Source organism: Biomphalaria glabrata, chromosome 7, assembly GCF_947242115.1.
Source record: "Biomphalaria glabrata chromosome 7, xgBioGlab47.1, whole genome shotgun sequence".
Taxonomy (NCBI): Eukaryota; Metazoa; Mollusca; class Gastropoda; family Planorbidae; genus Biomphalaria; species Biomphalaria glabrata.
The window spans coordinates 41,099,944-41,127,298 of NC_074717.1; the positions used below are offsets into that span (position 1 = coordinate 41,099,944).

Here is a 27,355-nt window from a genome sequence, read left to right on the forward strand (position 1 = left end):
GCCGACAATAGGTGAAATTTAAGAGTTTGTATTAGAAAATAAATTCGTCTTTGCATTTTATTCATTCTTTACTACGTTGAGAATTACTTTACGAGCCTTGCGTGTAGCGAAGTCATACAGTATATCATAAAAATTCTGTTTCCTACACAGATCACGCTCAATAGCAAGAATTACCAAATGATTCAATCTGTCTTTGAGAATTGTTGACCCCAAGTAATTCTTCATTAGTTTGAGGCGCGAGAAGCTTTTTTTTTTTTTTTTACCAGATTACACAATTACGGCTAATGCATAATGGCCGTTTTTATTTTCGCGCGTAGGATTGGCGTTTTCCATATTGAATGACACCCCAAAAAGACAATTTTTGTCTATATATTTCCGTATATTTTAAGGACTTTTTCGTATATTTTGCAATATCGGGAGATTTCCAGGAGATCCTGGTAAATCGACAGGAGGGCGCGGGAAATCTGTTTTAAGTTATAAAATGGTTTAATTTAATAATTTATGCATCTAGAATTAGCGCGGGTCCTATGAAAGTGCGGGGCCCACTGCGGTCACATAGGTTGCAATGGACTGAGGCCGGCCCTGCAAAATAGCGCCGGTCGACTAGTTATTAAAAATATTTGTTTTCTTGCTGTCTGCTACAGTCATAGAAGGATAATAACCCTTATCTATGATAACTTATTACCAAGGGAAAAAAATTGTGTGCAGGATTTGTAAATGTTTTTTTTAAAAACAACTTCGACTATTTTCAAAATCCCTTCATTAAAAATGTTAGGTCTAGATCCGCTTAATTTAAAATTAGAGACGTGAAATTGTTGAACAGGGCATAGTTGGATTGTGAATGGTATTTTGCTAAAAACAAAAAATCAAATCACAAACCATAACATAATCCATATATTGACATTTTTGACCTCACATGATCACACAACTTTTCTGACTCCGTCCTCACCCTTCCCCTATTTTAAGTAGATGGCTGGCACAGCCAATTTTGACGTCTCTGTCTAGGACTAAAAAATGTTTTATTTCTATATCTTAAATACATTTGTTATCGTTTGTTATGTATATAATTTGTCACAGGTGTTGAGAAACACACGACCAATTCTGATACATTCCTCTTAAGGTGAAAAACTAAGCGCAAATAGAAACTGTGTCACAATAAATAGCCTAATAGTGACGAGACGTCCAAAATTTTCATTTTTTGTAGTGTTAAAAAATCTCCATGTCCAGTCTAGATATAGTATAGGCCTATATAAGTCTATGGGTGGAACACTTCTCTTGTGAAAAGAAACGTGATTTCAAAGCAGGATATAATTTAAATAGTCTCTCCACCAAGGTCTTTAGAGCTAGCATCATGGTCTTTCCAGGGCCCGAATTCTGCTATATTATAAATCGCCGAATTTCCTTTTTTCTTTAAAAAAAAAAAAGATTTCCTGCGAATGGTGGCACAAAGAATTGCATGCGAAACATTTTCACTTTATAGTGGCCTCGAAGCATCCGTGAACGCTGTCAAATAACTGGGCATCACTTAACCTGCCTGTTTACTTTTGTTCATTCAGTGTTTGTTTTAATCCACATGTGAACAACATTTCTGACATCACACTCCACTGTGGTTGATCTCTTGCCCCTCTTTGTAAACGGAAACTCTGCCTGTAGGTCCCTATGAACTTCGCTGTTCGTTTTGTCTACGACATTTCTTACCCTGTCATCGACTTGAACAGATAAGGAAAGCCAAGCCTGGGAATACTGTATGCTGGAATTAATTAAGAGAATCAACGACAACACGTCAAAAGAAACCGTGCTGACGTCAGTTTCTAAAAATAAAAGCACTCTCCGTGCCTCTAACACAGGAGTCTGCTAGTCAGCGAAAAGGAAATCAAGATCAAGAAGAAACAACCCCAAGGCGATACTTTTAAGTTATTTGTCAAAAGATTAATCAAGTTTTTAAAATAAAAGCGTGATATTGATCGACTTTTTTTTTTATGAAAGCGGGACATTGGCCGTCCCGCCCGGACATTATATGAAAAGCATGACAGACTGTCCAAAGCGAGAGTGCCACGCCTAAATCGGGACGTCTCGTCACCTTACTTATATGCGCTCACTCTGTCTGGTAAAACGTTTGTACACGTCATTTTTCCCACACCCAATCTCAGATCAAGCTGAAATTTTAAACAATTACTTGTACCTGTACTTGTACAATTAGTAAATTAACTATGAGTAATTAAGTATTTTGTAAGGTATCAACCAAGGAAAATAAATTGTAGGCCTACTTGACAGAGGTGGTATAAGTTGAATTAGTCCCATTGAGCCCAGGTTTTAATTTTTAAATGCATTTAAAAAGCGATCACGGTAACATTGAAATTTAATAAATTTGGTATGTTTTTCTTGTGTACGGTATTATTTGTATCAACCAGTGTTGCCAATAGCCTATTGTCTGCAGATATTACTTCTTGTTAAAACGTAGGACAAACTTCATATTTCTTTGCCCCCTCACAACAGATCTCGTTTTATTTTTGGCTCCTTGTTCTTTTTCTTTGGTGCTCATACATCTGAATTTCAGTTTACATGATATATTATGTAGTATTGATTTGCGAATAATTGTACTTCCACTGCTCAGAAGAAACTCATAAATTACATATGTTCCTTCAAAAAATAAGATGAATTACGTCTTATGTGTATTTATATTGTTACGATTCTCTCCTAATCAGTCCTTCTGTAAACACTGCTAAACACAACACAACACATCAAGAACTTGACAACAAGGCTCCAAATAATCTGATACTTTAATAATGGTCAAATAGAACAGCCAATACGACACAATTGGCAACACAATCAACTGCTACAACGTTAGACCGTATATCACTGTACTAAACTCATAACTTTACTGTATCTTCCTGGACTCGTACGTTTCACTGGAGGACTGCACCAGGACCGACTTCATGGTCGACTAACAGTCCCGGTCTCAACGCTCTCCGGTCTTGAACTGCCCCTTTCCTACACACTGTGTCTGGTCTGCGCAGGCTTATGATCAGATGACCATAACACGGGCGCTATTCCCGTGCAAAGTTCATGCCAGTACTGTCCCTTGCCTTTCAATATAGCACGATAAACTGTATTACTGGCCTGTGTCACATATGTCACACACAGTTAACCCTTTTGCATCGCGAATAGGGTTATAACACTGCCCCCTTCTCAGATTTGTTCGTCCCGGACAAAATCTATCACACGACACGGTCAGTGGAGGTGAATCGATGCAGAGGGAGGTCTATCGCTGGGGGCGACAATTGGCTTATATTGCCATCTCGATGGAGCCATCTTTGTTGTATTCTGCGCATGTCTCTTTCTCCAACTCCAGTTGACCTTCACCTGGTTGCTCTGGCATCGTGTTCGCAGCGCCATCCACTTTGGATTCAGCTAACGTTGTCTTCTTCTGTCGTTCACTACTGAGGGCAGCCACTTAACACGTGGGGAGGGATAGGATGTCAGGGCCGAAGTCAACAAAATCTTTGGCCTATCAGGTTGTTTCATAGGGATTTCAAGAAAAGGACTTTGGGAATGGGTATCAGGTCCACAGGAGGGGAAATAGTGGCACATATCTTCAGGCTTGTCCAGAGGGCAAACTAGTGGAGCAAGTTGACAGCACTCCACTTGCGAAGGTCCCTTATCTTCAGCATCAGGCTCTAGTTGACTTCCCTGACCACCATCAGGGCTTCTCCTTCGAATCTCGTCAATAGACCAATCGTCTGTTGGGTTCAGACCGTGTCGATGACTTTCTGCTTGCAGAAGTCCACCAACTGCTGCATCAGGTTTCGTTGCATTCTTTAGAACACCAACAGGACACATCTCTCTGGTCTGGGCAGCTGGACAAACGTCTGTTAGGGTTTCTTGGAGTTTGCGTTCTCCCTGCGAAGCTCGACATGTAAAGTTCTTGCCAAACATCTGGGTGCAGCCATCAGGATTTGAGTTCCTCTCATCAGCATTGACAGATGTCTTTAATGTCCTCAGCTACAAGCTTGGGGTAAGACACAACGTTGTCTTGTTCTGTCTGGCTGACGGAGGCACTCACATCAGGGACGTCTGCAGCAAAAGCGTTAGTTGAGCTATTAGTCTCGGTCTCTTCTCTGGTTTCTTCATCTGTCTCTTTCTGCGAGTCAACCTTGATCACATTCTGAAAGCCAGCCAGAAATGTGATCAAGAGCTCTACCACATTAGGTTAGAGTTCAAAGAGGTACGTGTTCGGATCTTCCTCTTGTATATATTATATATACAAGTCCATGGTTCGGGCATTTGGAATAAGATATTTCTTTCACAAATATTTTATTCAGATGTGCTTTAGTATTTCAAAAAAATATTATCGCTATTTATTTTTTGTCTTCTGTCCTAAAGCGATTCTAAGTTTAGTGATTGTTTTAAATGTGAATATTCATTTTTATTGAACATCTGGTTCAGGGCACTATTTGATGGGTGGAAAACATTTTCTTTTAATACCGGTACATAATTTAAACAGCCAATTAGCTGCAGTACAACAAATTGAAATTTATAAACCCAAAACAAGCTTTATAAAAAATGTTGAAAATTTAGTTTTTGAAAAGGAATTTTGACAATATTTGTCCTTTTGTGAACAGACATGCATGCCTGTAATGAGTGGACCACATTATGACATAGACAAGACTTTCTAATATGTCTTAGACAAAACTTTCAAATACGATGTCTGTCATAGACAAGACTTGCCCGCTGCCATCTCCTTGGTGTCAAATGATGACACAAGTTATGTTGGTGTCAGGGAAGATTGTTGGTGCCAAATGATGACACAAGTTATGTTGGTGTCAGGGAAGATTGTTGGTGCCAAATGATGACAAGTTATGTTGGTGTCAGGGAAGATTGTTGGTGCCAAATGATGACACAAGTTATGTTGGTGTCAGGGAAGATTGTTGGTGCCAAATGATGACATCACAAGAAGTGTTGGTGTCAGGAATAATGGCCAAATGAAGATTGTTGGTGCCAAATGATGACATCAGTGAGGATTGTTAGTGCCAGGAATGATGACATCACAATAAGTGTTGGTGTCAGGAATAATGGCCAAATGAAGATTGTTGGTGCCAAATGATGACATCAGTGAGGATTTTTAGTGACAGGAATGATGACATCACAAGAAGTGTTAGTGTCAGGAATAATGGCCAAATGAAGATTGTTGGTGCCAGCAAAAAAAAAATCATAAGGAGGATTGTTGATGTTCAGAATGATAGCACAAGGATTCTTTTGGTGTCAGAAATGAGGGCATTAGGGTGAATGTAAAAGATAGAGCTATTTTTGGTCAACTCTTTATCAAAGCTAAGACAAAGTACAATCTCTATACCTTATCTAACTCAGAGATATAATCTAAAAAATAAAATTACCAGAAGGACAAAATGGTAAGTATGTATTAAGCTAATTAACATATTCCCAAAGAAATAGTCAACCTAAACCTTAAGTTATAAATTTCTTGAATTGAAAGTTCTAAGTGACTTATCTTCATTAATGACAGATGTTTTTGTTAAAATAGTCAAACATGTGTATGTATATGAACAGGTAAAATGTTTGTCCACTGTAAAACTTTATCACTTTTATTTATATCAGAAAAGAGACATCCCTTACGCAAAGATGCACTGGTTAGACAAATAGTATGCTACTAAATGAATCTTTCCCAGTGAAAGAAACTTGAATCAAATTTGTTCCATTGCTTAATTAAGACTTTAGTGTTAGCTCGACAAAATAATCTATCTTGTCAAGTATTTTTTTATTGATGAGGGGAAAAAAGTTATAAGCAAACAAAATTTAAGCAAACACTTAAATATATATTTTTAATTGACAGTCATCAAAAGCATTTAACACAGTGATTCACATAAAAAGAACATTATAAAATTAGCGAAGATTTCATAAATTAGAAAAAAAGATAAACCCATAAATTACTAATTGTTATTTTTATGTTGTGTGAATTGAAATTTTATGTTGTGTGAATTGAACACCTGTGATTCTTGTACAACAATATTGAGCACTGTAATATTCACACTGTTAAAAGAATTAAAATTCATCTCTAAATTGGTCCGTTATTTCAAATTTGATTTTGTCCTTGCAGTCAGCATCAGCACAGCAGTCTGGGAGAGCACAACATTTGCCAGGTGCTGGAGTTGGGTAGGTGCAAGTGAACCTATCCAAATCTTTGTAAACAGGACAACTGAAAGAGATCAGATAATTTTTTTTAGTTAATTTTAATCTAAACTCTGATGTAACTTATTTTAAGATCTTTTATTACTGACAAACTTTTATAGGGGATGCCTATTATATATATGGCCTTGTATTTAAAGAAAACCTTTGTATTCACTCATGCCACAACTTTTATTTATGTCAAATATCATTTGATTGGTGCTTGACTAGGTGTCTGCACCTAACTTTAAAGAAGACCAAGACTAATACAGGACTCATCCAAATCTACTAACACTACTGCTTTTGTTCTTTTATTCAGTCAGCATAGCTCTTGCCACCTGAATTTAGTGGGGTAGTATACTCCTTTTCCATGTCCTGTCTATGATTCTGATAACACAACTAAATTAGACACACTTGGAGGTTGACTCTGAATAGTGCAAAACATTCGAGTAAGTAGAACATGTTCTTGTGTTTAACACACATCCACACATACTGACTGCAAAACAAAATGGGGCAAAGGAGGGGGATGAGGGTATCTTGTGGCTACTGCTTAGGTAGGCAGGCTTGCACATAGTGGCAAAGACAAAAGAATTGACTTGTGCTAATGCGTCTATTTCCTGCATCCTTGTCCCTTAGATTTGCATCATCTGTTATTGTTTCACTTTGCTGTCTGTACCATATATATCAGAATAGCTGAGGCTTAAACTCAGGATGTAGCTGAGGTTCAGACAGGGTTAGATTAAAAAGCAAAGGGAAAAAACTCTATGAACATAATTAAAAGTAAAAAAAAAAAAAAAAAAAAAACAGCAGAAAATGTATTTGTGTCCTACATTCCTCGACACTCTCTGTAGAAGCCTTCTGGTTTCTGGGTGCATGTGCACTCGTACTGGCATCCTTCTCTCCAAGATTCTCCAGGGAGGTGTGGATTTTGATTCAGGTCCAAGCAGTATTGACCTGAAAAATAGTTTAGGTTGTCATAAGTAAGTCCACAGAGGATTTAGGCAGACTGCTAATGAAAGAGAAGTACAGGCAATCTTAGGGAGAAGTAAAAAAAATAAAATACAGATACCCTTCATTTCAATCCTTGTAAACTAAATAACATTCTGGTATGTCAGTTGAATTTTTAAAAGATATAAAAAAACAACAACTTTTTGTATCAACATTGCATTATAATAAGTAAAAAAAAAACATCTACAAATTTATGCAATAATTCAGTGGGTTGATCAAATTATTAAATGTTTAGAATGTTGAAGTATGTTGTATCAACATTGCACCATAGTAGGTAATAAAAAACATCTACAAATGAATGCAAAAAAAATCTTCTACCAAATAAAATAGGATGTAGCTGAGGTTCAGACAGGGTTAGATTAAATAGCAACATAATTAAAAGTAAATAAAAAAAAAAAAGAAAATGTATATGTATCTTACATTCCTTGACACTCATATTTAATGTTATGCATGTTGAAATAAATACAATTTTTAAAAAAAGTTATTACTACTTACTTTGTAAGTCAATATATTAGTATAGACCTACTCCGTCTTTAGGTTTGCATTTATGCTTTAAAGAGTAATATACAGCACATATCAAACCAAGGTAATATTCTAAGAGACTTGGTGATAGTGACTGGTGACTGAGAAATATCTCTCTATATAATTCTCTTAACAACCCAACCATGCGGTACACCACAATGAAAAAGTCATGGAAAGATAAATCTTTTATTTCTGCAAGTCGGACTAGAGTTACCCCACATAACTTTTACAGTGACAGAGAGCAAGGCTCAGAAAAAAAGAGGGGTGGGGGGTGGGAGCGTATGCTGCGCTAATTTTACATAAAGTGAGTCATAAGTAGATAAAAGCAATATCAAACATACCTGTACAGGTACTACCCACAAGTATTGGGCAACAAGATCCTTCAACTTTGACTTCTTGACATCCAGGTGGAAGACTAATGTACTTGGGACACCTGATTGAGGAATCAGTCATGGTAGTTTAGTTTTATCTAAGTCAACAGGTGCAATGTTTACATGACTTAGTAAGGTTATGCTCTTTCTAGATACTATAACCATAAATAACAAATACAATAAAACACAACTTTCATTATCCTCACAAAGACACAAAGATTAAAGGCACATTTGCTATTCTATCTGCAAGGACATATTTGTACAGGTGTTCATTCCTCCTTAGTACCAATAGAGCATGGTGCAGGCTCTCAGCCAGGAAAACTAAGGACTTAGCAGAGTTTAAGTCTCTAATTAACATGCATGGCTAGATTAACACATGGATAGGCATAGATATTTCATGTCTGTAATTTATATCAATAAATACAAATAATAATAATAATAATCTTAGAGGAAATTTGTTTTACAATTGTGCATTACACATAATACATCATAAGAACAAATATATATATATATTTATATATATATCATAGAAAACAAAAATTAATACCACAGTTTCTGTTAAATAGTACATGTGAAATTTACAACAGTAAGTTACATTTTGTTCAAAGATTTAATTGTCAAAAGAACAAAAGAGTTTTTGTGTCTTTTTGTCTTTGTGATTGTGACCTTGTCTTGTGATCTAATCATAAATACAAGGTCACAGTGATCAGTGTCTTATATCTCCTTTGTGATGGTAAAATGTTAAAGATAATATTAGACAAAATCAAAGTGATCCAGTATAATAGAGATTTTATACAAATGACATGTATAAAATAAAACAAGATTTAACCAATCAAGCAATTATGGTGCAGATACAGCACAATGACCATTAGTTGCAGGAAGGCCTTCTACCATATTAAGAGGATTGTTAACAGGCAATAAACCAAACTTAAAAACTTAGCATAACATAACATTTGTAAGCATTCCTAAAAAGGTCAGAGAGAGAGATTTCCGTGCTATCTTTGTGAGCTTTAATCTGGAATTCAAAATTAACACCCCATAGTTTGGAAGACAATACTTGTTTACCATTCAACTAGAGATCCCAGTAGATTCTTTAAATAATTTTGTTTTGGTCGCTTAAATTGTTCCACTTGTACATATTTACACATTTAAAACAAATAAGTCAGAAGTAAAAACTACCAGCCACTTACAAATCTTTACATTGGATTGAGACCATGGTGGCATTAACGGAATTGCAGCTGCAGTTTCTGTCACAACCTTCCTGCCAAGTCTGGCCAATATTGTGCTCCTTACCATTATACATACAGGTCTGACCTAGAGTGTAATAAAAAAAAAAACTTTAAAGAATTTTGTAATTTCTACTTGAAAGAATGTTTTATTATTAAATTCATTATTTAAGCCTGTTGAGAAGAGGTAAAATAGGGTTTAGATCCACTAATTCTTTGCATCACCAGACCCCCTTTTTTAACTAGTGTTTCATAGCTATATATAAAAGCCCCTATTCTTCATAGGCCTGGGCTCATTAAATTCCATAGTTGCTACACCACTGGGGAGAAGTCCACAGATCTAACAGATTATGTAAAGAAAAAAAAATGAATTTAAAGAAAAAAAAATAGACTTTAAGTTGAGAAACTATTCAGCCCCCTCTTGTTTACATATCTATGAAACTTGAACTAGCACTGTTCAGGCATGATGTCAAATCATGCTTTGTTAAACTTGGATCCACATCTTTCTGACCAATGAACTAGCTAGAACATATTCCAGATTAATTGCCAGATTATTGCTTTTATCAAACCACTCTTTTCAATACCCATAATCTACAGACTAGATAGTGCCTTAAATTGTACTCACCAGTTGATAAAGAGGTTGGGTGGATTTCTGAAAGAAACAACAAAATATGTCTACAAAAATACATTTTAACACCTGAACAATGTAAAGCGCAAACTTCAAATTTGATTTTTGTTCAACACTAAAACATGTTGGTTTACATTTTAAATGTTATAAAACATGTTTTAAATCAAATTATCAAGTAAAGATTCTTGGAAGAAATAGTGGTCAGTGGGAACGGTGAAGTCCATTAAAAAAGGAGGTTATCATTCCATCAGCATATTATCCACTTAGAATGTCCTTAATTTCAAATACCAATCAAAACACTAAAGCTTGGTGGACTATTTTAAACCTCAAGACTATCAGCATAACAGATAAGGCCTTCAGTGCTTGGCCACCACATCAACCCCATCCCCACCCCCCCTAACAAAAGTAGTATAACTTGGTACTAATCAAGATATCAGTAAACAGTGTAATAAACTTTATAGTTTGTATATATACATATAGTTTATACAACTAACAGATAGTGATACCCATGAAATCAGCATTTTCTAAAGAGAGGGAAGAGCTAGCCTAGAAATAGAGTCCATATTAACAAATCTTGATCATTACAACTTCATTCACCTATGTTTGAAGGTAAGTTGATCTGGAGTAAGTTACAGCAAGGGAAATCAGGGTCTGGATACTGAGTGCAGTTAGCACCAATCGGGCATTGGAGATCAACACACCTAAAGAAAATTAAAAACAAAAGTTTGTAAATATACTCTCTATTATGAAAAAACCTGGTCTGTGTGTGTGTGTGTGTGTTTATAATAAAAACTAGGTGTTTCTGTATTGGGTTGTAATAATAAAATGATTTCTTTATTATCCATGAAGATATTTGTCTTACAATTTGTGTGTGCATTTCGTACGTATCACAAAATAATAATTATAGCTAACTAAATAAATAAAAAATTATAGCTTTTATATAGCCTTACTTTCATGCTTATAGTATGCTTAGAGCGCTATGGTCCAAATGCATTTGTGGACCAGTGTTGGGGAGGGGCTATCTGGGAGAAGGTTTTGCGTCCTGCCTTAAGGCGCTCAGTAAACACAACTCTGCTCGAGTCAGGTGTCGAGCCTTGACCCCCCCCCCCTTCAAAGGTAGCCGAGCCAAGCCAAGTTCAAACATACTTAGCCTCTCGTCAAAATATACAAATGGACAAAAATAAAATATACATTCACACCTGCTTCACTCAAAACATTACTTGTGAAATGTTTATATAAGATCTTATCTTATCTTATATAATACAGACGTTACTTCAAAAAAGAAGATGATTACGTCAGATTGTATTTAGTCATTTGATTGCCAGGAAAATAAAGGAGTTCTTGTGTCTGTTTCTGTGATTATTGACTTGTATCTTATTAGTGATGGTAAAATGTTAAGACCCTGAAAATACTGCAGATGTAAGCATGGTAAAACATTGACAATCAATTTTAATAACACTGGAGAAAAACATTTTTCAAAGTAATCTTAATCTTTGTTGCCCCTTTTTGGGATATCTCAATGCTCTCTACAGATACAGAAACAATGTCCTTTTCTTTCTTTCCCTTACAAAAGCTTGAGGCCAGGTAAAATAAATGTTCTTTGTAAAAAAAAAAATGAAATCTAACATTCATTGGTTAAGAACAAATTAGTTATTAAGAGCAAAGTTATCGCTTTATAAGTTATATAAAATAGATATTGTCTTTTTTAAAAAAATGTTTTTCTAGTCTTTGAGTCCTATTCTTGTATGTTTTTTGAATGACTTTGCTCTCTTTTTGTGATGCCTCAGGAGCAGATGTATTACTTAATGGTTCAATGATCATAGAAGTTTTTAAATAGGTGTTAAGTATAGCATGATATTAACCCTTAGAGTGCTGAGATGTTATACAATGAGCACATTCATATGGAATTACCATTCTGATGTTTAGAGGCTAAACTACCACACGCGTTTTAAGGGTTAAACAATAATTTTCTCCTTTCTTATGCAGTGAACTGGCTCAATAAATATTATAGCAAATTAAATCAATCATTATCCAGAAATTAAAGAGAGATAATGCAAGTAGAAGAAAGAAGACAAGAAAATGCAAAATATTTGGGAACTGAACTGGGACTTACATGTTGGTACAGATGTAGCTTCCAGCAGAGGCATTCACACAGAGACAGTTGTACTTGCAGTCCACTGTCCATCTTTCTCCTTCCTTGTAGGTCAATCCAGTTTCAATGTGAGTGCAGTGCCCTAATACATAAACAATGGCATATACTTGATTTGATTTAAAGTCACAGACTTTATTAACAGACTTAACTTATCAGAACTAAAATGATCAGGATAGCAGGTGAAGGAAGGAATTAGTTAAAAAAAAGGAAAGGTTCAAGTCCAATCAAATGCTATATTTAAAAAGGAAAAATGTTTGTGGGATACAATCATCTCACTTCCTTGGTGAAAAGGGCACTTGTTGGGGGTTCATAAAGTCTATTACTACATGTTGGACTCAGTTGTAGAGCCCTTTTTCATGTGACTCTAGAGTCCTATTCTCTGGAGATATTCCCATCCACATGCAATACAGGTGAAGGTAGCATTAGTTTTTATGGTAGAGGAACCAGCCATTTTTCATTTGGCATGCTTTTCTTCCAGAGCTGAGGACAATACTTTTTTGCTGTCCATAGCTTTCTTGGTCACCATCTCTCTCCCCATAGTGTAGTCTAGGGCTATGTCTTCCCAGTAGTCAACATCAATGTCCAATGCTTTGAGGTCCAGTTTGATTACATCCATATATGACCAGTTTTTCTTGAGCCTGTCACAAAATTCAATGTTAAAGAATGTTGAGAAGAGGGGAAACAGTGTTAAGATCCACTAATTCTTTGCATCACCAGACTTCTTTTTTTTTTCTCTCATTGAATCCCTTCACGCTATGATTACTAGAACACTGGGAGATGCAATCATCCTCCATTTGGTGGTCAGCACAGGTGGCGTTGTCTAGGAATAGCAAAGATGCTGTGAAAACGTGTGTTTGAACAAATATCTCTTTCTTGCAGAGTGATTTTTAAGATCCTCCAGAGAGGGTACAGGTGAAATAAATTTAATTTTCCCTTTTGCTTCACATCAGTAGTTAATGAATCCCTGCCATAAAGGCTAGTATTAGTTGGTAGAAAACATAAGTGGCCCAAACAGTATACCACTGGTTAACTGGATTCTAATTGAGACCCCAAAAAATCAGTAACTGATCACATTATGAGTCAAGGGAAAAATTTGAAAATAAAAAGTTTGTAGTTTGATTATTAACTCATCTTTACGACACTGACAAAATTATAAAACTTTGTGAAAACCGATATTTAAATCAGTCTTTATTAATAAGTTTTGTAAATGAGGAAACTGTGTGATCAAAAATAGAGAATGTTATGGAAGAGTTATAAGTACCTATTGTCAGAAAATCATAAAACTGGAGAGTGATTAACAACTTTTGTTGAAGACACTCAAATGGAAAGAGAAGGTTCAATTTGTTTAAAAGGCTTAGAAATTGAATTAATATTTGATTTAAAAAAAAAAAAAAAAAGGTTCCACATTACTACCAAAAAAATATCATTACCAGGAGCGTTAGGGTTTGGTACTACTCCAGGCGGCATTGTGGGAAGAGGATTGGCACTCTGTGGTCTGTTGAAATGTAGTGGGTTGTAAGTGGTACGTGGTGTGGTGGCCAGTCCTGCTGTTGGTGTTCCACCAGTTGTGTATATTACTGTCTTGACCGTCGTCACAGCAAGTATTTGTTGTGGATCTGGATTCTTAACTACACTGTAAACATACTGAAAGAACAAAGAAATAAAGATGATTCAATTTGTTTTAGTCTTACTTCCTTAGCTGCATTCTTAATTATTCTATCAAACCTTTGAAACCAAAAGGAAAGTGATCATTTTATTGACTCTTATCTTTTTTAAGAATAACAACACAGAAGCATGACAAAATTTGAGAAAAACTTGACCAGGTGATCAAGCCAAAAACAACAAACCAACAAACAGACAGATGGAGCAGACATTTGGAGCTTGATGGTGTTGTATGTATAATGAAAAACATTATTAAATATGAGCCTGTTAAGATTAACAAAAAAATGATCTAGATTTTTTGAGGTACTCAAAAGGGTTGGCTAATAACTTCAGCATCATTCTATATTTGGAATCCCTCTTTCCAGAATTTGCATTATTCTATGAAAATAAAATCATAGAGAACTTACACTGACAAAAACTTCTACATGAATATGACTATTATCCTATTGTAGTCAGACACTTATTAGAGGTGGTTAAAAGTAGAGAGCTACTGTCCTTTGATTCTATGATACATAATGCAGATGATGTAAAAGGTAAAAATAAAGTTAGCTTGTTTTTGTGTCCAATGAAAAATGAGGGCTTTCATGCATGTGGTCAGCAAATGGCTAGCCGCATTTAGGGGCCTACTTATCCTCAACAAATATTAAATACCTATTATATATGTGTGGAGGTGTGTGGCTTGCAAACCAAGGAGTCCTGGGTTTCAATCTCAGTGAAGACTGGGATTTTAAGTTTCAGGATTTCTAGGTGCTCATGAGTCCACCCAACTCTAACAGGAACCTGACATTAGTTGGGAAAAGTAAAGACAATTGGTCATTGTGCTAACCGCATGACACCCTCATTAATGATTGACCATATAAAAGGAAACCTTTACATCGTCTGCCATATAGATCGAAAGGCCCGAAAGTGGTTTTCTTATATATAAAAAGATTAAAATAATCTGTAAGAGAAATCTCAGAGTCCTTTTTTATAAATTACTGCCATTACTTCAAAAGAGAAGATAATTACATGTTCTATGCACATCCATGTGTCAATCTAGTCATGCATGTTAATCAGAAACTTAAATTCTGCTAAGTCCTTGGTTTTCCTGACTGATTCAGGCAACCCATTCCAGGATCTAATTACACTAGTGAAGAAGGAGCACTTGTACAGCTTTGTCCTAGCATATGGAATAAGAGATGCACCTTTATCTTTGTGTCTTTATACGTTTTTATTAGTGTTTTATTTATTATTGCTTACTTTACTTTTTAGTCTTCTGTCTTGAAGCATCTTTAAATTTTGTGATTTAAAGAATTGTGTTTCTCTTCTTCTAAATATCTTTTATATAGCGCAACTTTCATGAGCACTATGGTCCAATCTCATTTGTGGACCAGTGGGGGGAGGGGATATCTGAAGGAAGGTTTTCCATGCTGCATATACATCTTTAATAAAATATGAATTATATTCATTTGTTATAAATTTCAAAGCTCCCTTTTGAGTCTGCTTTAGTGTCTTTATGTTTTCTTGAGTTGAGGGTTCCAAACAGAGTGCACATATTCTAATATAGGCCAAGCAAAGGTTAAATAGCATTTTAGTTTTATGTTATTGTTTGATTTGTGAAAAATTTCTTGGAATGAACCTTAATGCTTTGTTTGATTTTTTAAATAATTTTAACAATAACAATTTTAATTATAACAACTAGATATTTTGAGTTTTTAGTCTGTGTAACTGGTTTATCATGAACGAGATAAGTAGTTTTTATTTAATTTCAATTTGTGTTACTTTAAATAATTGTCATTTGTGGGTGGAAAGACATGCTCCATTCTGATTCCCATTTCTGTAACTCTTCTAATTCTATTAAAGGATTCTGACAACAACATGAAAATGAAAATACAAATACATAAGCAATTTTACCGTTGGTGGGAGATAACTTGGCTTTGGTGGATTAGTGACTGACAATGGACAACTTGGAACAGTGCAGCAGGCATCAAATGGATCAGTGACTGATGTACATAAAGCATTGGCGGGGGAGTAGGTTGGGCACCTGAAGAAGAAAAAATATTACATATTATTTAGCATGGGAACCCAATATATACTAAAAATTTAAATAAGGCATACAAATAGAATTATTTTTTTTTTTAGAAAAATAAGAACATGAAACTAAAATAATCATTTGACATTTGACCTTATATGAGAAGATGAATTAAATGCTTAATTATTTTTCAACTTAAAAAATTATGATTAGAATAAAATAAAAGGACATTATGAGATTTATTATAATTGAACCACCTGTTAACAAAAACTACACAATTAATAGATTAATTATCTAAAAGACACTCTACAACTGAAAATGAATAAAAAAGCAACAATAAAGGAACAATATAACAGCAAACCAAATCTTGAGACTTGTCCAATGAAATAATTTAACTACCCATTCAATACGGTATGCAAGAACGAATGCAAATGCCTTTTCAGTTTTGAATATGTTGCCTGATTTAGCTTGAGAATACAGATAGACAGAAAATAATAATTTTTTATATCCAAAGAAACAGATATGAATTACAAGATAAAATATTTCTGTGCATTTGAAGAGTATAAAGTTAGTTTTTGTACATTCAAAAACATTAACCTTTTTATTTTTTTGTGTGTTTTTTTACTTAATGATTAATATTATTGATTTTTTTGTCTCAGTGAAATTTAAATTCATACACATGACAATTAATGAAGACAACTATATCATTCACAAGAACAAGAAAATAATAGAACTAGTAATAGATCTTGGGCAAAAAAAACCCAACTTTATGTCAAGGAGAAAAACAATGACACATGTTTAATACTAAATGAAATACACACACAAAATTTAACAATCTTCTTTCATTGTACACAGCTTCCTTCTCAGCTGGCATAACAAGTTGGAAGTAAAGTGCATCAAATAGCACACTGGTGCACACCTTAAGCACTAATACAGAGGCAGAGTTATTACAAAATACATAGAAAATTGAAATACATGTATTTCTCAAAGTTAACATTCATCATTACCTGAATTTCAAATTTCCTTCAACACAAATACATTTTTTCTTCATATTTACCAATTAACTTAATAAGGAAAACCTAAATATAATATTTTCTTCAATTTGATAGCACACAAACTGACTTACCTGGATACACAAGACATAAGTCCAGTATTTTCATTCACACATTGACAAGTTTGGCCACAGCTGTAATCTTTGGCTATTTCTCCTTCAACTAGGACTCTTCCATTGAATAGGCAACCCTCTGGAGAGAACAATAAGACCATTCAAACTTTTTCTGATAAAAATCTTCTAGTTAGACTAATAAGACGTTATCAGCATAGACTTACTGACTGCTGTTGTCTGGTAGGCAGATGTCCCTGTGTTCACAGAGCCATCTGGGTTAAGAGTGGGCAGAAGAGGTTTCTGCTGACCAGTGCTGGTCACAATGTAGATGTTGGAACCAGCCTGCGGCCCCTTCACATTCATGGTGGAGGGCAGGAGGACAGTGCTAACTGGACAACTGATGTGTGGGCAGCAATCACTGGCTAGCTTCTCTAGCTTACAGCCTGTAGGTACTTGAGTGTATGTTGGGCACCTAGGATCAGAAGTAGATTTACAGATCAGTGTTTTAACAGCCATTCCTGATGCCCATTAGTGACAAGTCTCAATATGCATTCTGCCTAGACGTAATAACTTTAAAGAATAAGCCCTGAAACTATTGTACATAGCAGCAGCAAGTGGAAGAAAGAAAAGAAGACTAAAGAAAAATTTAGTGAACTAGTGTGGTCATCTCAAGACTCAATGAAAACAGAAAAGGACCATGATACATATATAGATGGTAAGTAGTTGTGAAACAGTCAACACTCAGCAACTTTCCACACTGAGTAGAGGGGAGAATAAGTAAATAAACTACCTTCAATGAACATGCTAATTTACCTTTTTTTTTTTTTTGTATTTTTAAAATGATTGATTGTGAATCCTATTTGTTTTATATATATTTCTTTACACAAAGAGTCACAAATGAGGGAAGTACTGGCCAAAGGGTATCAATGTCTCAGGTTTAAATTCATAATTTTAAACTGTAACTAGATTTACCAAGTACTATCTAACATGTTTGATGAACAAAATGCCATTAGCATTAGTCCCAGTAACAGACAAACTTTTCATTATTTTTGTTGGATAAAAGAAGAAGAAAAAGAGGCAGACAGAGAAAGCGATCGGAGGACAACATAAAAGAATGGACAGGCCTACCATTGATAAAGGTTTTAAACAAGGCAAAAGACAGGGAGGAATGGAGAAAGACAGTCAACAAATCTTGCTTGGTGCCCAAACGGTCCAACAGACTAAGGGATAGGTAAAGGTAAAAAGAATGGCTGGCTGCCTAGTCATCTTGTATGCACTCTGGACTGTCATATTGATGGTCCATGTTCAAACTCTGTTTCCCTCAACATCTGAAACATCTAAAACAAAGAAGAGAACCCCAGTCCCTTCCTCTATAAAAGGGTCAAATAAAACTCAATAAATTCTCAATAAACTCAATAAACAATGTTAAAAGATAAAATGCCATCTATTTCAGAAGGGTTAAGCTTATTTACTTGTGACATTTTGATTCTTAAAATAAGTAAGTTTACATTAATAACTAGCTGATATTAACCAAGCCTTGCTATTTTGGAAGCTATTTTATTGGGAAGAGGGGAAATGTTTTTTTGATGGATACGCATAGCTCTCTTTTTTTTGAACATACAGTAGGCCTGGATATTAGAGCTTAGTGCCATTGAAATCCAAAACCTTATTTTCAATGTCATAAGTAAATAAGCTTGACCCTTCTGAAAAGATGTCACTTTATCTTTATAAAAATGTTTATTACATTTATTGGAGAAACCTACGAGATCTACTTACTTGCTCCAGCACCTGTAGAAACCATAATATTCAGTATCACAAGTACACTGATGTTCGCAATCAGGCTCCCAGACCTCTCCAGCAGAATGCTGCACACCATTGTAGATACACTTATCTTCTGGGCCAGCCACAAACCCGGGATACTTTTCATGGCAGAGTCCACAGTAGACAGGGCAGTTCTCTGTCATGAATGGCTTATAGTTTCCTTGGCAAGTGTCCTTGCCATACAATGGACACTCTGGTTTCAAATCTATGCATGGAGGTTGCTTTGACTCATCATAAACTTCTTTATCTGAAGGAAAAAAAGAATGATACGATCACATCAAAGCCAAACCAGCATGCGACATTGCTCCACAAAAACTACATTACCGTAGATGCTTTTTGATGTGCTTAAAATTAACTAATTTGGGTAAGAAAATTTAGAACAAAGTTGAATAAAACAATATTCAATAAGAAAATGTAAATTATCTACATTTAAACTTTACTTTTCAATACATCTAGTATCTAAGCCCAACAAGGGGCTTGCAAAGACCTTCCTTCAGGGAACAGTACCAGCAAAAAGAAGAAAAGGCATAGGAAGAGAGCGATGGGAGGACAACATAAAAGAATAGACGGCCTGCCATTGAAAGATGTTCTAACTAAGGCAAAAGACAGAGAGGAATGGAGAAAGATGGTCGACGAGTCTTGCATGGTGCCCCAACAGTCCAATGGACTAAGGGATAGGTAAAGGATCTAAGCCCAACAAGGGTAAGGTAACTGTAAATATAAAAGATACTTACATCCTGCCTTCTCTGAGACTGTACCAAACCCTGTAAAGATTGCAGAGGTGGTTGGCAGTTCACATCTCGGCTGTTGGCAACAAGTACCTGGCACTGTCTCTAAGTAGCAGTACGATGGGAAGGTCATCATGTCATACACTGGGCATCTAAAGTGCAATGAAGGAAAATGAAATGTAAATAAAGTTAAACATCCCAGGTAATGACATCATTGGAATCAGAATTTACATAGCTAAAAAAATTAGATATTGACTGCAGGACCAGATTTTGGGGAGGGAATGAGGGGCTGCTGCCCTGAAGCATCTACAAGAATGGGGTCCTTTAAAACCCTCTATCAAAGTCAACCCTACTTAGCATTAATATAATTTACTTTGAGAACTAGATTTTAGTAAAATCATCAATGACTTTCATTAAAATATTTGCAAAGTTCCATTCTTTAACATTAATTTTAGTTTTTAATCAATTGTATTTGGCTTTAACAAATGACTACATTCTTAACTGAAATAATTGTATTTATTGACTTGAAAGGCTTGACAGAAAAACAATCTTGTTGTTTTTTTTTGGAAAATTACTAGGGACCTCCAACTCCTTTGTTGCCCCAGGGCCAACAGACCTCCTAATCTGGCCCTGAGTGTGAAGAGTGTGTGATCTTACTAAGATGGGTGAAAAAAAAGATAGACTTCAGTATCATCTTAGTATTAAAGTAATGCAGCATTTAAAAAAAAATATATTAACCCAGTCAAAAAAAAAGAAAGTTGCCCTTTCAGCCAGCCCTAGGACAGATGCATATATATATGCATGAACTGTGGCAAATTCTGCCATTCCAGGATTGGCTTGATCAGTCACTCCAGATTCTGCCATGTCTCAAGATGAAACCAAAGCCAGTGACTCATCTGGGCACATCCATTGTCTTCCGAGTCAGAAGGAGCCATATTATAATAGCCCGTTAACAAAAATAAAATCAAAAGTTAAAAAATAGCCCGATGAGAAAAGAAGCTAAAAAACTATATACAAAATTATTTTAAGTTATAGTTAAGTTATAGCTTGATTGATTGTTATAACTTCGGGTCAACCCTTTAATTGAATATCAAGAAGCTCTTTGAGGATGAAGTTATGTTCACCTGTTTCCCTAGTCATCAACAGCTTAATCTTTATGAAACCAATGTTAAATTAATGGTGGGAACATCTAAAAACAATCTCAACCCAAAGTTAGGAACAGATTAGCTGTTGGTGTACTCAGAGATGCAATACAATTTAGAAAAACTCCTAGCCTCAACTGTAATGTAGACAACCAGATTCTATCCCACCCAACTACTGCCCTTCCAGCTTATAGCCATTACCTGAAGCACTTTGGGCATAAGCTTGTCAATCAACAATGAAACAATGTCATGTCAGCAGATTATTCAATAATAGCTGATTTATTATTAAACTGAGAGTAAGTTTTAATCAGATACTTTGTAGAACAATAGGATAGATCTTTAGGAGTGCAAGGTGGTTAGCAGTCCAATCACACATGAAAGTGCAGTTAATGGGAGATAACTGGCTAGATGAATATATTAAACAGAGTCAACATCCTGGTATGGAAATAAAATTGATCAGAACTTACCAGCAAAACTGATTGGGGATTGAAGTGAAGTGGAAAGGATGTGTGGTGGATTGGTAAAATACACTAAGCTATCTACCAAATGGGTTTGCGCTTGAATCCTGACTTGAGCCGAATTAAGTTAGCTGAGTGCCCAAAAGAAAACTTTTCTCAGACATTGCCTCCCCTAGGTCATGTTCACAAAAAGAGATTGGACCATAGTGCACTGGGAATGCTATGAGCATGAAAACTGCTATGAAAAGGAAGTAACTTACTTGGCAGTACAGTTGACAGTACCCAGAGTGGCGTTGAGACACACACACTGACTGCTGCATCCAATTTCAATCAGCTGATCCTGTGCCATCTGGCGACCAAGGTAGTTACACACATCTGTTAGACAAATAGCTCATTTACTGGTATTACAAAAAGTGTACTGGGAAATGAATGTGGAAAAACAAAACAAAACAGAAAATCACAATATCAACCAACCAGGACTTTTAATTTCACAGCAAACCACTTTGTCATTCAGCCATTTAGATGATTCACTGTTGTTTTGTCTCTCAGACACAAGGATAATGAAGTTAAGATGCAGTGTCTCTCAAAGACACAAAGAGGATAAACTTAAGATAGTGTCTCATAAAGATGATGAGCTTACGACACAGTGTCTCTAAAAAAAAAAATATGAACGTAAGACACAGTGTCTCTCAAAAGATGATGAATTTAAGACAGTGTCTCTCAAAGATGAATTTAGATGTTCAGATGTTGAAAAGTATGCAGGTCGCAACTGGGTTAGCTTAGTCATATGAAACACTGCACTCATCCTTAAGATATTGCCAGTATTATTATTATAAATGCTAGTCACCATGACCGTCAGTTGTTGTTCCATGAGCTGTAACAGAGAACGTGCTTGTGGTTGATTGAAAATGGCAAACAGGCTGGAGACAGCATTCCCCTTCCTTTTGAACCAGTGTACAGTAGGATGGCAGATCATGGTAAACATCACATCTGTTTAACAATCAAATACAGTTTGTACAGTTGATACGTCTACTACAATTTTATTTCTGAATATTTTAAACATAAGCTTTAAGTAGTGAATTAATGTGTAGATCAATCAGTATATTCTTTTTCAAGTATTTTTAAAATAAATTTAATAAACTGAACAAAAGATATCAATAACGAATACAAGAAAATAATTTTTTTAACTATATAAAAGTGTAGGCATATCTTTAATGATAATGATAATAATAATAATAATGCCTCTATAAGGGGTAAGTACAAACACAGCCTAATAAAATACTAAAACACAAAGATAAAAGCAAAGTTCTTGTTCCATATGCTAGGACAAATTCATACAAGTGCTCCTTATTCCCTAGTGCCATTAGAGTATGGAATGAGTTGCCTAAATCAGCCAGGAAAACCAATGACTAAGCAGAGTTTATGTCTTTAATTAGCATACACCACATAATTGACACATGGATAATTATCTTCCTTTGAAGGAATGTCTGAATTTATAAGATAGAATTTAAATGTGTAGAAAAGTTATATTCAAAGATTAAGGACAACCTGTACCCATTAAATCACTGTTACATAAGATCTGAACGAAGTGGTCGTCTTCTTTCCATTAGGATTAAACAGAAAAATTTAAAAACTCCTTTATCCCACTTTTGATCAGAGTGTTACAAGATCAGCTGTCTTCATCGAGAAGTACATAGAAGTCAAATTCATAAAGCCCTGGTTGCGAATGTGTATGTGTTTCCTGTGTGAATGTTGTTCGAATTTTTCATCTATACTGTTATTGTACAGTAGTTATGCTGATGTTGTAAATTGCAGTCAAACTGAATTTCCATTTGATTGGATCAATAAAATTATCTTAACTTATCTTAAGGAGTGCATCATACTTGCAAGATGCAGGCCAATAAGAATAGGTCACAAAACACAATCCCAGATTGAAACTTGAAAAATTTAATAGGATTAACTTATTGTAAAAAATGAACACAATATTTTTAAAAATGAAAGCAATAAATCCACATTGAGACTACAGGAATAAACCCCAACTGACGGCCTTGGTCTTCCCCCCTCTGTTTTTATCTATCTTGATCTAACTTAATCATGTTGATGATTTACAAGGACAAAAAACTGAAAAAGAAATTGACACCTTTCTCTTTTGTAAGGTCTTGAAGATACAAGTCCAGTTGAATACCAGACTTGTATTAACAAGACTGGCTTGTGACAATAACTATTAAATCTACCTACCTGGAGACACACTCAAACTTGCCATGAGCAGCGTCAATACAAGTGCACTCATAGTCACAGCCATCATACCATTTCTCTCCTTGACCATAGATCTTGGACTTGTACATGCACATGCCATCTAAACCATGAACAGACATGTTTGAAAATTATATAATGGTAAACTTCAAAGCTTAATAACTGTATAGAAATGTGCTGGAGAAGCAAAGATCTGTAAAAAGATTTAGAAAAATAAGGTACTGATCTATAATTAGCGCTTAAAGCAATTTTAGTTTATTTTTAATTTTGTAAAAATATCTTACGTTAAGCAGAAATGTCTTAAGTTTTGCAAGACTACATTTCTTTAGGGTCAAGGCAGTATTTTGATTAAAACAATTAAATAAAAATAATTATTTGTTAAAAAAAGAAAATAGCTTAAAACATTTTTCAAATAGTTCCCAATAAATATTTTTCTAAACTCTAGAGACTTAAGCAAAGCTCTCATGTGTTATAATTAATATAAAAACTATTAATTTCTATATTGCAATATAAAAAAATAAAATAATCATGATTTACATAACGAAAAAAATTCTGTTTCAATTATAATATAAGAGCGGTTTAGTTTATAGGCTAATGTCCTATATTATCATTACTAACCCCTGAAGAAACAAAATATCTTGTATTTAGCTACAAATTACAATTCCATTACCTTACTTGAAAAAAACAAAAAAACATTACAAAAATATTAAGGACAACTGAATGCACTGTATAACAAAAAAAAAACACATAATAAGTCTGAACTTAAAACTATAAATTAACTCAAAAATATAACTTAAAAGGTATAATATAAAGGTCTTCTGTTTCTATTGCTGACAACACAGCAAACATCCACCTTTTCATTCCCCAACAAGGTCCTATTAGAGATGGGTGGACTCAGAAGCATCCTAACAATCTTGCAGCTCAAACTTCCAGTCTTCACCCACTTAGAAAGTTAGAAAGCCAAGTGCTTTATCACTCAACCATCACACCATAATTATATATACATATATAAATACACAACTTAAAAAACAAAACAACTTACGGAAGCCTGAAGTTTCTGCTTTAATATCTGTGAATAAAATATGAAATATACCTTTCATCAAACATCCTACATTTTTTTTTCCTTTCTGGTAAATAACATGACTGAAGTACATTTTATTAAACAAATTTCAAAAAATCCTACAGGAGGTTTGAATTAGGATGTAATAATCTTTATTTCAGAAGGAATGGTAGAAACTGAAAAATGAAACAAGACACACAAAAAGATGTACAAACTTACCACAGAGCCCACACATTTGAGCACATCTTTCACTGAAGAATGAAGCAAAGGCCACACAGTCAGCAGTACTGTAACTGGTACAGTTACTTATGGTGTCTCTACAGGGAGGTGGTGTAACAGGTATAGTTGGGATCACAGCTGACAAAAAAGTTTACTTTCAATTAGCTTTTCAGAATGAAAAAAAAAACACCACAAATATGTAACAGGAAATATTATTTTATTTAAGTATTTCTTCTTACTTGGAGTGAAAAAAATTCCTAAAGCTTCAATGATAACATCATAATAGTTCTATTTTATTACTTTTTTTTTTCACATGGTCACATTTTAAATAAAAAAAAGTGTACTCAAATATTAAAAATTTATATGTCCCTGATGCTGTCACATAGTAAATAACGGTTTATTGCTAGTAGGCTTATTAATTAATGATCATGTAAATTCGTTGGCTTATCATACTTAGGAACAACCCATTACATAGCCACATGCATATATGCAGAGCTCAGTTATGGATTAACATGCACTGCCACTGTATCTCTCTTTAATCATGCTTAAAATATTTTTATAGGTAGGTGCATGCAATACAGTGTATTTTTATAAGAAAATGAATGCTTTCAAAAGACTGTCACTAACCATTATATTTGATATTTTAAATACACAACACACATAACAAGAGCCTGCAGCAATTTAAAGGTTATATTCTATAAAAAAAAAAACAACAAAAAAACTCCTAAGCAAGGATATGAATTTATTTATGTAAGTATATTAAAATTACATGAAGCCTTTAGGTTTTTCTTATTTATTCACATCTTAAGAAAAAAAACTAGTCTGTGTTAATTTCAAAAACATCTAAATAACAAATTTTGTTGCTATATTTTTTTTTTTAAAGTTATTGTTTAGTTTTGCTTTCTGATGCATGGTAAAGTTTCCATTTAATTTATATACATGAATAAAAATCAGTTTCCTTACTTGTACAGTAGCCACAAGACTTGGTACAATTTTCTTTGGCCATAGTTACATAGTGGGCACAGAAACCTCCATTGTCTGTGTTTTGTTGTATGTACAAATCACAGGTGGGGATGTTATCTTTACAAGTCTCTTTACTGGGATCTGAAAGAACATCATTGTGCAAAGAAATGTATCACCAGTTACAGTGTTAAATGTTTTAAAACTTGTAACCCCAAAAAATAACTCATATAAACTTATATTATCGTGCATTTAAATTGAAACCTTCAAAACATTAACTCCAACCCTAACATAATTATCAGCCATCATTAAACCTTTAACCTTTGTAGAAACTTGCTAAATCTAACATTCTATTTATCTACATTATGAGGATTTAATTATTAAAATTTTTTTTTCCCCTGAAATTTATCTCTTAAGTTTAAAAAATCATAGAATGAAGAATTAAAACCATGTCTTAACACTAGATAAAGGGTGTGGTGAACAAGTAAAGTGCATAGCTTCTGGACTGATGGATCATAGGTTTAAATCCTGATGATGACTGTGATTTTAAACTTTTGGAAATTTAAGATGCTCCTCTGTCCTCCCAACTCTAACGTGTACTTGACTTTCATTGTGGAAAGCAAATGTGATTGGTTGTTGAGTTGGTCACAAGACATCGTTATTAACCAAGGAAACATGAGATATATCATCTTCCCCAGCAACCGCAAGGTAATTAAAGGGAAAATCTATCTTTTAATAAAACTAATAAGGTGCAATAAAGTTAAGAATGGGTAAATTTACCTGGTGTTGTAGTTGGTGGTGGTGTGGATACACGTGCTGAAAGTAAAAAGAAAAACATTTTAAAACTTTTACAACCATACACACACGCACATGGTTTAAAAAAAAAACCTAAAAAAATAACTCGACTACAAATTGGCTGCAATAAATTTCTTTTTTCAGGTGACTGAAGATTTGAAAACAAATTGCTATTAGTAATTAAAAGGCTATTTAAAAATCTACCTTGACATACTGCATTCAAAATTGGAGTAACTAATGTTTCCAGATCATTATATGATACAGCTGTGAACACATGACTTGAGTCTCCTACACAAAGAACAGAACAAAATTGTAAATTAAACATCAGCAGATGTTAGCTTTATGTTACCAATACTATGAACCATTAAAAAAAAATAGAAACCTTGGTAATTTGACCCACATAATAATTATTTTTAATGGACAACTTTAATTAGTTTGATCAAGTACTACTATCAACACCAGATTTGAAATGTTTAAAATGGTTAAAGGCTTAATTAGAGTTAGCTTTGTAATATATGAATGTTTGGGCTAGGATATAATAATCTTTGATTTTGAAGGAATATCCCAAATATGTGCAAAAAAAAATAAATAATATTTGAATTGATAAAAACTAATGGATTCGATATTGTATTGGAATTGATAAGCACTAAAACATAACAAAAGAAAATTAGTTATAACTTAGGTTTATGATTTTCAGAGTAAAGAAACAAAAATTAAAACCTGCAATCTGTTGCAATTCTAATCTATCAATTTTGTTCCCTATTCCCACAGCATAGATGGTAATGCCATTTGCTCTAGTCAAGCCTGCTTCAGTCACTGCTTGTGCATGATTTGTAGCAGCGCCATCTATCAAACAAGAAAGTTATATAATAAATATTACAAAAAAAAAAAAAAAGAACTAAAAAAAAGTTTAGGAGACACTGTGGAAATTAGAGAAATTAATTCTGATTTTTTTAAAACTAATTTTTTGCTATTATTGTAAACAAATTGATCAAAGTTGGGGCGCAAAAGGAGAAGCTCTTCAGTCTAAGGGAGACAACTAAGTAGAACTGTT

The 27,355-nt window shown here is 34.4% G+C and overlaps 1 protein-coding gene across 1 annotated transcript in view; it reads right to left on the bottom strand.

Annotated features, from left to right (window-relative positions):
- Positions 1-5,823: 5,823 nt before the first annotated feature.
- Positions 5,824-27,355, bottom strand: part of LOC106062934 (uncharacterized) — a 29,267-nt gene continuing 7,735 nt past the window's right edge. The window contains exons 8-29 of the mRNA XM_056036900.1: positions 27,022-27,147; positions 26,506-26,589; positions 26,287-26,322; positions 25,510-25,650; positions 24,547-24,684; positions 24,310-24,336; positions 23,253-23,370; positions 21,862-22,004; positions 21,275-21,389; positions 19,421-19,566; positions 18,642-18,933; positions 17,090-17,337; positions 16,887-17,004; positions 15,643-15,772; positions 13,518-13,731; positions 12,049-12,169; positions 10,533-10,636; positions 9,933-9,959; positions 9,272-9,395; positions 8,052-8,143; positions 7,011-7,134; positions 5,824-6,211 (exon numbers count right to left, since the gene is read on the bottom strand). Coding sequence (XP_055892875.1) covers positions 6,058-6,211; positions 7,011-7,134; positions 8,052-8,143; positions 9,272-9,395; positions 9,933-9,959; positions 10,533-10,636; positions 12,049-12,169; positions 13,518-13,731; positions 15,643-15,772; positions 16,887-17,004; positions 17,090-17,337; positions 18,642-18,933; positions 19,421-19,566; positions 21,275-21,389; positions 21,862-22,004; positions 23,253-23,370; positions 24,310-24,336; positions 24,547-24,684; positions 25,510-25,650; positions 26,287-26,322; positions 26,506-26,589; positions 27,022-27,147 — 2,822 coding nt within the window. The 3' untranslated portion in view covers positions 5,824-6,057. The remainder of the gene's footprint in view (positions 6,212-7,010; positions 7,135-8,051; positions 8,144-9,271; positions 9,396-9,932; positions 9,960-10,532; positions 10,637-12,048; positions 12,170-13,517; positions 13,732-15,642; positions 15,773-16,886; positions 17,005-17,089; positions 17,338-18,641; positions 18,934-19,420; positions 19,567-21,274; positions 21,390-21,861; positions 22,005-23,252; positions 23,371-24,309; positions 24,337-24,546; positions 24,685-25,509; positions 25,651-26,286; positions 26,323-26,505; positions 26,590-27,021; positions 27,148-27,355) is intronic.